Source organism: Pararge aegeria, chromosome 23, assembly GCF_905163445.1.
Source record: "Pararge aegeria chromosome 23, ilParAegt1.1, whole genome shotgun sequence".
Taxonomy (NCBI): domain Eukaryota; kingdom Metazoa; phylum Arthropoda; class Insecta; order Lepidoptera; family Nymphalidae; genus Pararge; species Pararge aegeria.
Window position 1 is genome coordinate 8,642,879 of NC_053202.1, and position 10,864 is coordinate 8,653,742.

Consider the following 10,864-nt stretch of genomic DNA (forward strand, 5'->3'; position numbering starts at 1 on the left):
CACCGAAAGATAAGATGAGACATTAAAAAAGTGAAGATAATAAGATGTAGATTAAAGCCAAATCATAAGTATTTTTTTACTGAATATAAAATTGATGTCTATTTTCCAGCAAATTGTGCTTTACAATTACAGTTGTGGTTATAGCTATATTATTATTAAGTAGGTATACCATACCGAAGCACTTAGTTATATAATAATTATTTTTAAAGACTAGACTTTTACAGGGTCCAGCTTTTTAACTATCTATGCTAAAATCATGTCAATTCAATGCTCCGTTGCTGCGTGAAAAAGGGACACATCAGCAACAACACTTTCACATTAACTTATGTTTATAATATCAGTATAAAAGTGTGAATAGTATTATTTATGATTAATTTATGCGAATAAAAATTATACAATACATTACATGAATTGCAATGCTTCAAGTCGCTGATAATAATAATATTATTATGATTATGTGTACATACACACATACTCACTACAGTGTTTTAATATTACTTTATAAAACTTTGAAGACAACTAGTGGAACAATGATTGATACACTTGAATGAATTTACATAAAATTGTATCAATAAACACGTTACAATATAAATAATATATTACTCATAAATGATAGCTAGCATACGGTATAAGCTTTAAGTATTAATTTATTTATTTAAATAGAAAGCGTTCAATAAATTATGATTGACATTCAAGAAAGTTAATTTAATCATCATATATTAATTGATACAGCTAAAAGCAACAGTTTTGATGAAGTTTCAAAAAACCCTGGACTTCAGGTACTCTTTTTTTTTTAATATCAAAAAATCGATTTAGCTACTCAACCTTTTTTATCGTTTAAATATTTTTATGTAATAATAAAATTAATAAGCTGACGTTTAATGAAAACTTTAAAATGATTGAATTACATATCTGCAGTAGCATATTAAAGTATCGATAAGATGTTGATATAATTAGAGAGTTTATTACAAAAATGTATACGATTATCTATAACTGAATTCAATTTTTCCTACATTAAAGAAACTGAACCAAAAAGCACTGCTTGGTTACTTCACTATTCTTAAAATATTATAACATATTCTTTTATTTTAGCGCTGTTTTCCAATTATTTTTAGATGAGGAATATTTTTGAAAATTGTCTTTACAACAATTCCTCAGTTAAACATTATTTGAAAAATATGTCTTTAATAAGATAATAACTAACTACTTATTGTTCTCCAAAAGAGAGCAATTTTATAAGTATTTTTTATAAAAATTAAGATTACTTTAGCCTTAAGTATTGGTGTGTATAACTTATTTAACTTATTAACTTATTTTTAACTTATCGAATATAAAATATATTTTTGATTACTGAGAAGTATTATTTATTTAACCCGAGTTCGATAAATCGGAGTATATCGCAATGTAGCATCGCAGTGCTCGAATGGATGAATCGATTTTGATTTTTAATTTTTTAAGTGAATTAATCAAGATGGCGGATTACATATTTTTCACGGCTCTCCAAAAATGGGTATCAAATGAAAGGGCTTTGCTAGTAGAAAACTTTACACTGTGATATATTTCAAATCCAAGATGGCGGCCATCACAAAAAGGAATTACAATAATTTTTTAAAACTCCCTCAATCATCATATCACCTCATAACCGGCCCACTACAGGGCACGGGTCTCCACCCGCAATGAGGAGGGGTTAAGGCCGTAATCCATGACGCTGGCCCAGTGCAGGTTGATGGACTCCACACACCTGTCAAAATGTGCTTTATGAGACACGAGGGACGGAGCCTGCTAATTCCCAACCACCGGTAACTACTAAAAGATTTTCAAGCGGAAAAACTTAATCATCATATCAACTGATAGACGTCCACTGCTGGACATCGGTCTTTGGTAGGGACCACAAAAACATATATAGCGATCGGGGAAGCACAAAACTTCGTTTTAAATTAGCAAGTGTGTGGAATCCAGTGATAGAATTATGCAAACCAAGAAAGCATTGTACAGCTTCTCAATTTAAAAGTGATGTTGCCAGTGTAGTATGTCGAAAAGTTCGTGCAATACCGACAAAAATAACTCGAAAGCGGGTAGTTAGATTCTGCCCGTGACATTCAACTTGACATCTCGTACCTACGCAGTCCCGTCGTGACCTCGATCCATGCAACTGGGTCGAAATATCGACAAATTCAAAAATATTATCGTATTATCGTTGTATGTACCCGTTGAACTATATCTAAGAAATGTTGATTAATCACGAAAATCTTAGTTTAAAACCTTTTGCAGGGAGTTCCAAATTACACGGTTCTGTGCCGCTTGGATCCAACGGCTATCTGCGACGCGCTTAATGTTTCCATCCTTCCAACTCGCTAGGGACTAATGCTGCGCTTACCAGTGCGGGGCTGCCATTCAAGCACCTTGGGACCCCAACGTCCATTTTTTCTTCCAGCTATGTGCCCCGCCCATTGCCACTTCAGCTGCGCGACTCCTTAAGCTATGTCGGTAACTCTGGTTCTTCTACGTATCTCCACATTTCTGATCTGAGCATAGCTCTCTCCATCGCCCGCTGAGTGACTCTGAGTCTTCTTATTGGGCCTCATAAGAAAAAAAACTTAATACCTAACAATTATTAATGGTTCCACCTGGGGTCAAAAACATGATCTTATGTCATTAGCTTAGATCAAGGAGGCTGTTGAAAAAAAAACAAAAATTGACGCTTTGCTGATCCTTGATTGCGCGAGCTATAAATTAGCCAATTCTAGACAGCAATAAATACGAATAGTAATCTTCATTCCAAAAGCACACGCAAACAGTATAGTTTTAGTGCAATTTACAAGCAGAAATGTCTAATTATAAAGCAACGTAAAGTAAGTAACTACTCCGAATTATAAAAAATAATATCTTAAAATCCATTTTACTACGATTTTCACATTGCAAATAAACTTAAAAATAAAGACACCATTTGTAAATTTAGTTTTCTTGACTGCCAATTATATAATCATATAATTGCACCAAAAATTTTTCACTGCAGTTTGATCTTTATCTACTGTAGCATTCAGTAAATTTTAAAAGATTTAATAATATATTATACGACACTTCAACCAACTTTTATTAATTCCTTATCAAAGTCCCACTTCATAATCTCATTTACAAAGGTACATATAAAGAGGCTGCTATAAGTTATTTTTAAATGCCGCTAAATTGCTGCCTCTACCTTGCAAATCAACCGTAATTTCTGAGCCATACTTGCCAGCAAGATTAACAGCAAGACGCAATATTATAGCCCGTTTACAAAGTATTTTTATAAGGCACGTTAATTAACTGAACAACAAATGTCACGTCTACATAAATTCACTTTTGCTGCCAATTAGATAATCATTATCAAAGATCGACTTCACAAAAAGTTTGCATTGTACTATAATTGAATAATGTCACATTATAGACATTTACACTAGCACAGAAAACCGCTGAGGCAAAGATTTATTAGAAGCAAGGATACTAATCGTGCCATGTTTTCTTGTCCATTACCGTCCATACCGTTTATTGGTAGCTTTTGTCAAGCACTTATGTCATATAAGTGAGATCACGCCTTTCGTAATCAGGACCGATCAAATGTTTAGGTGTTTGTTAGTACGCGGTATATTGATTTGAATTCGAAGATTCGAGAATTTTTTATTGTTCTCTATTGCTACTACCGCTGGTAATATACGTCGTATATAGGTATATAATTACTTAATTCAACTTTAAGTGATCAAAATATCACTTGCATCAACGCTTAAGGCAAAACGTCGTGGGGAAACCTACATGCCTAAGAGATCTACATAACGTTCTCAAAGGTATGTGGAGACCACCAAGCTGCACTCAGTCAGCGTGGTGGACTACAGCCTTAACCCCTTCTCATTGTGGGAGACCCGTGCTCTGTAGCGGGCCGGTAATGGGTTGATGTGATGATGATGATGACAGGTATTTATCGAAAGATACCATTACAGATTACCATACAGCTAATTTATATTTTCATTTTCATTTATCAATAAAAAATATGGTTTTGTTTTCGGACTTGAAAATACATAAAAAAATTTAATCTGAAAAAAGTTTTTTTTTTATTCCACTGCCAATTAGCCCTTGACTGCCATCTCACTTTCTGGTAAGTGATGATGCAGTCTAAGATGGTAACAGGCTAACTGTTAGGCGTATGGCAGTTATAATAAAACCATTACCCTAATCGGTTTCTACGCGACATCGTAACGGAACGCTAATTCGGTTAGCGGTACGTCTTTGTCAGTAGGGTGGTAACTTGACACGGCAATAGCCCACCAGACAAAGTTTTCTCGCTGCTGTTCTACCAAAAACGACAAAGACTACAAATAAGCTCTGAAATCTAACTTGGTAATATGTGGTGATGCAGTCTAAGATGGAGGGGGATAAACGATGATTATATGGGTATACCATTACCCTATAATTCCCTACGCGGTAATGAACTGGAACGCCAAATCTCTTAGCGGCACTTCTTGTTAGTAGGTTGGTATAATTAGTCACGGCTGAAGCCGAAAAAATATTACCTACGTATATTTTATGTTGCCCCAATAATTATGCGTAATATTTTTTCATTCATTCTGTTTGGGTCAGATCTTATTGATCTAGGCTTGGGTAATCCAGGTCTGGGTGATCTAGCTTTACAAAAAATTATATACATCAAATTAAATTAAAAAATTATACAAACGAGGAGTGTCCAAGCGTTTTAAAGCGCCAGTATAACAAACTTTCCTCAGATTGCCGGAACATGGCGCCACCGCAAAGTCGCGCGTGGCGCACGCACGTGGGCGGAAACAAAAGTGCACAAACCAAAGTTAAACAATTATCTATAAAAATAGGAAGACAATGTTATATGTGTCACGCAATATATATGCGATTTAATTGATTGATTATCTTTAGCCATCTATTAATATGAATTAACTATCGGACCCATCAGATGTCATCCTGCCTGAAAAAACAGCGCTTCATTACAAACGGGTATGTAGTTTTATCAAATTTGGTAACAAACTGACATCAGCACCTCTTACCGGGTCCAAATAGGGTTGTAAATACTTTGAATACCTAGTCCAAAAAAAATACAAAGAAAACCTGGATAGGGACACCATAATCACTAATGTTGCTGGAATGTTTTTTAGTTGATAAATGAGCGAAGGCCTTAATGCTGCAAACATCTTTATTAACTTAGATTTGATTAACTGACTTGGTTCACAAGTTTGGTCTGAAACTTAGGCTGACCTTGGCCCCAGCTGTTTTGGTCATTACCCGCGTCGCAAGGAGGGAACCAGCCCCGCCGTGTCATGAATGCGCTGCTGCGAATGACACTGCTCAGCAGACCCTCCAGCTGGGCTAGCGCAGACAGGAGAAAAAAATTATATAGGTACCTGTCAAGCGAAATAATGAACTTGTCTACCTGCTAAAGCACGGGAACATGAAATAGGAAAAGCTGACCCCCGTTTATTAATACACATATATTCAAAATCAAAGTCAAAGCCAAATATTTCTTTATTCAAATAGGCACATACATGGCACTTTCGATCACGTCATATTTTACATGTAATGTACGCACATTACATGTAAAATATGACATAGAATATTGAGTAAAATTCCATATGACATAATGCTGTGAGAGTAGCTAAAATAGACTAGCCTAGCAGTTTCTATGTCCATCATGTGGCGTATCTTGTTCACTGCATAGGCGGCAGAACTTAGCCTGTTCGACAAATTATTTACATGCGGAATTAAAGTTTAGCAATTAACGTTATTCCTAGAAAAACTGCCGTGTCCACCAGATTCAATTCCTCACTATTAGTGATTAAAAGTAAAGTGGTTTTTACATGTTTAACATATGGTAATGTTGATATTATTATTACCCCTCTTATTATAAAGAAATACATTAAACCAATTAATTATCAATAATTCCATTAACACTTCAGTATTCGAATATTTTTATTATAGCTACTTGTTGTATGATACAGATGAATAACTTATCATCAGAATGTTACCTGTTGTTTAGGAAAGACAAGTATCAAGAGTACGCTAAGATTCTTATGACTTCATGATTAGGAGTCAAAAGTTAAAGTCAGCATGATGTAATATAAAGTAGGCAGAAGTTCGAGGTTAGTTATAGACTGCTAGTGGAAAAAATTGTGTACCTAATTGTTGTTCATTACATTACTGCATTCCTTAAAAATGCTATCCTGTCAAAAAAAATTATTTAATGACTTACATGCGTGTTGTTTGAGTGTTGTTGTTACGATTGACTCTAATCAATAGCTGGTTAATCAATAGCTTTTAATTACCTATCAGGCTTATATAATTAAAATATATATGAAGTATTGTTTGTGAATGAAACTGTAATCTTCCTTAACATCCATATTGTTCCATAAGAATAGAATTGAATATAATAGAAAAACTTTATTGCAACACATCACAATATGAAAAACACAAGGAAAACAATCAATCAATCAATCAATCAATTTTTTATTTTGCTTGCATATGGTACATGCAACATGTTTACATAGGTGTTATTTAATTTTAGAAGTATCACATATCCTGCCAAGATTGGCGTGCAAAAATTATTCGTGAATGATTATATCAATTTTCTACATTAATTAACAAGTCACATTTAAATAATTAATTAAAAGTAAAAAACACAAAAAAAACGAAATAAAAGCATCAGATAAAATAATAAATTAATACTGAATAAATAAAATGAATTCATGAATGTCTATAATTATAATAATTTTCCATTTAGGTAGTCAATAACGGTAATAGTGCTTAGTGCTAGGGTGCAAAGACGGCCTTATCACTAAAAGTGATATTTTAAAGGCAACCTGAGCGTGTGAAACCGATCCATAAGTTCCCAATTGCATTCATTGAAGGCATTCTGAAACACGATATACCTAAATTAGATAGATACCTTTGCCACTTTAGTGCAAAGAGCATAAGTTTGATTTTCGAAAATACGTTTAACTCGCTGTGGTCCGTGTTCTTTGTCTTTTACAAATCCCGTTCAAACCATTTATTCGGTTACTTTCCTGGATAAAAAGTAGCCTTTGTAGCTTACGTTCTTTCAACTAACACTATGCTAAAAACACAAGTAGATAGGTAGCTTAGTTAGGGCGTTAAGTAAGGACAAACACATTTTCGCATTGGGTTAACATTTTTTTTTAATTAAGTTAACCAAAATAATTGTTATTGTGTTTTATCTGTTTAAGAATTTCCAGTATCAGCCCGGAGTAATACAATTGATGATATCAAAACCCATGCCCCAAAAAAACGAAGCCGTTAAGCTTTTGGTGCCGGTTATTATCATTTACCTTGTACTTGTAATAATAGTCGTTAAGCTACCAATCCGCATTGGAGCAGCGTGGTGGGTCTATGCTCTAAAACCGTTTCCCCTATGAGAGATGCAACCTGTGTCCAGCAATCGTTAAAAGGCTGATGATGATAATGATTTGCGTTAAGGTATTGTTACATAGATTGTCTAAAAACTGACATCTTATTTTGGGCGCTGAACATAAACAATCCGTTCCACAGAAGTAGCTTTGACATGAAAATTATGTTGAATGAAATAATGACAAAATTGTAACGACATCACAAATTAGATAGTGGGGTCTCTATCTCGGGAAAATTGGCCATAGTGAATGATACCGGGGCCATTACCGGAACAAACGACGCGTATGCTGCTATGGCAGGAGCTGTCTTGTTATATTTCGGTTGACTCTATTTTTCGCCCATATCGGAATTATTGCCAGTTAAGTTAGGTTCCGCGAGCCCGTCCGACCGTGAATAGTCGGGAAAAACGCAAGTTTATAGTTACACATGTATAAATATAACGTCTTTCAACGATAGTGATTCAGTTTTGCGCGATCGCTTGGTACAAAATGGTGGATCGAGGAGGGGTGAGACAGTAGACATAAATTTAGTAGAAAGTGAAGTGAGGGTTGTTGTGTAACCAGTGACGCGTTGCTAATCAATCGGTCGATCAATAATCGATCAACATGAAGTTCCAAACAAGGGTGCGGTGTCAAACGATAGTGATTTTGTGTTACGCTGTCCTATCGTCAGCTGATCAAGACTACGATAATAAGCTTACTAAACTATGGTCTTTGTCAAGTGCCTCAAATAGTGATGGTTCGGCAGTTGTGAATGTGACCAGTGCCTCTATAGTGATACCTTCAAGTTACAGCAGTGACCCAGTTTCAGCAAGGACATCTAGAGTTTCCAAAAATTTTACCCCGTACGCATTTCGACCGCGAGCGATACCACTGAAGCGAGTAGAAGAAACGCCACAAGAAAAGAATGTCTATTATACACAGGATAATAAATATAAAACGGAGATACTTTTCCCTGGCAATTATTTCGCGATTCCCAAAGAGAAAAGTACGGAGATTAAGGAACCCGCGTACAACCCCCTCAGAAGTGGATCGTTCGAACCGCAGGCGATACCTTTGATAAGGAGTCAGGGATTAGAGAAAAGATCACTTGATGTCAATATAGATCCAATCACTGAGGAGCCTGAAGCATTACCGGAGCCACAATCAGCTTCAAGAAGATCATTGTCGTGTAAGTTACACGTTCTACTGTGTTACGTTTTAATCAGCACATCTCTACATTCGAATTCATTTTCATACTTAATTATGATTGCGTGGCATTGTTAACTTGCAATTGTGTAATTACTGGAACCTTTACTGTACATTTAGTTGCACTATGCGCCTTATGCTTATTGATCTTACCGTCAAACTTATTCGCTTTTTAACTCCACCCCTAATATTATGATACTCTTCTTATTTTTACACTTGTTAATTATGGAAATCGTCACGCACAAGTTAAACATAAACAACGTTTGGAAAAAATAATTTTCTGAGTTCTAATATGCATATGTATAATATGTTTAGTTACTCAAATAAATTTCAATATTAATCAGATACGAAATAATAGGTAAGACTGTCGTAGAACGACCAAACCTGTAGGACAAGATTACAGAAAGTTGCTACAAGACGTTTAATTTTGAAAATGCCCTAGTATCTATCTGTCATTACTATTTATTATAGCTTCGCCGTCGAACGCTGTTCTCCGAACCAAGGAGTGCTTAAATTTCATCGATTCTAAGCTGTAATCTTTTCCGCTTGTGGACAGTAAAATGTAAATATACATTATGACTTGTAACAGTATCGCGTGATCTTTTTGTAGCGTCACGCAACAATGCAACGAACTTTATTATACCATTTATGAAATGCTGTCAATTTCAGTTCCTCATACCATTAGTAAAATTGATTCATACATTTTATATACGTTTAATTACTATTCAGTGAGCAATATTAAACATTAACATTGCAATGATGCATATAAATTGCGTGTCTTAAATGCACTAATTGTTAATTAGTTCTGTTACAGGTACAGGAATTGTAGGTTGATAAACTTATTGCACTTGATTGGGTTATTATAATTTTGGTTATACTCCATTAACTTTTTATACCACAATTGTATAATAATTTTAAAGGAATTCAGACTTTAGGAAACAATGCAATAAAATAAGACTGTCAATATTTTTTTTAAGCATTGTCTAAAAATATCAATATTAATTAGTTACTGATAGTAGTCTCAAAGAAAAGTACAGACTTCCAAAAGAAAATATGAAATTATAACACCTTGAAAACAAAGATAATGATAACATCAAAGTAACGCATTTATTTAATAACGGTTTCTTTTCTCTGATATACCTTATACTTGATGTTAAGGAATGTTAGGAAAAACGCAACAACAATTAAGTGTAGTACGCATTTGTAATAATTTGCAAGCATCCACTTATAATTATTAACGTTAATCTTGTAATTTAAACATTTTCCAAAGCACGTAAAGATTTAACTTTTCTTTTAATTTGATAAGTTAAATTAAAAAAACTATGCGTGTGTAATAATTGCGTGTGCTCACCTTATAAAGTAGTCTTAGCGACAGCCAGAAACTAAGTGACAATATTTTATGGATCATAAATCATTGCTAACATTTTATCCGTATATCTCAATAAATATGAAATGTGACTGTTTTAGCTAATACTTCTTGTGCATTGATAATTAATTAATTTAAACTGCAAATTTCAGATATCTTAGGAGCTGAAGACGAAGAAGACAGTGAGGACGATGAAGATGGAGAATACGAAACTGAAGATGATTCTGGAAAAGGAGGAGCACTTAGTGGTCACAGAATCAAGCACAAACTCAAGAAAGCTAAGAAATATTCAAAATACATGATGCCTTTACTTCTAGCGTACAAATTGAAGTACTTTGCCCTAGTTCCAGTAATGATTGGTGGTTTGATTCTGCTAGTAGGCGCGACTGGAATGGCAGGGTTCTTCTTTGCCTTATTCGCAGCTGTTATGGGCTTGCAAAAGGGTGGATATTAGACATAAGAATTAAAAGTCGACGTTCTCGCAGATGCCATCAGATTTAGATAGAGAATTAAAAATAATAATTTTATAATGTTAATCATTGTTTCCCATTTTGTAGGTTTTATTTTGTTAATGACTATATTTTCGTACATTTTGTGATCTTTACTATAGTGTCTGTTATTGATTGTTATCCACCGATTAATTTTATTTTCAAATACAATACTATTTTTATTTTTGTTATTTATACTATTATTTCAGTTTTTAAAACTTTTGTAAATAGCTTTCGATGATTAAATAATTGATATTATAATTTTAAGTTATTTATTAAATAATTTATTATTAAATAGTTTTTATATACCGAAATAATCGAGATGAAAATCGATTGAATTATCTATATAGTTACCAATAAACGATGCTCACGACTCGTATTATTTTTAAATACCACAAAATTATTTT

The 10,864-nt window shown here is 34.0% G+C and overlaps 1 protein-coding gene across 1 annotated transcript; it reads left to right on the top strand.

The window, feature by feature from the left end:
* The first annotated feature begins 8,021 nt into the window (after window positions 1-8,021).
* On the top strand, window positions 8,022-10,423 carry LOC120634414. Its single transcript, XM_039904950.1, has 2 exons — window positions 8,022-8,586; window positions 10,122-10,423. Exons 1-2 carry the CDS (start codon window positions 8,022-8,024, stop codon window positions 10,421-10,423), a joined length of 867 nt encoding a protein of 288 aa, XP_039760884.1.
* The last annotated feature ends 441 nt before the right edge of the window (window positions 10,424-10,864 follow it).

Coding starts and splice junctions, on each gene's coding strand:
- LOC120634414 (XM_039904950.1), top strand. CDS start 8,022: ATGAAGTTCCAAACAAGGGTGCGGTGTCAAACGATAGTGATTTTGTGT. Junction 8,587..10,121: donor TTCAAGAAGATCATTGTCGT/GTAAGTTACACG, acceptor TGCAAATTTCAG/ATATCTTAGGAGCTGAAGAC.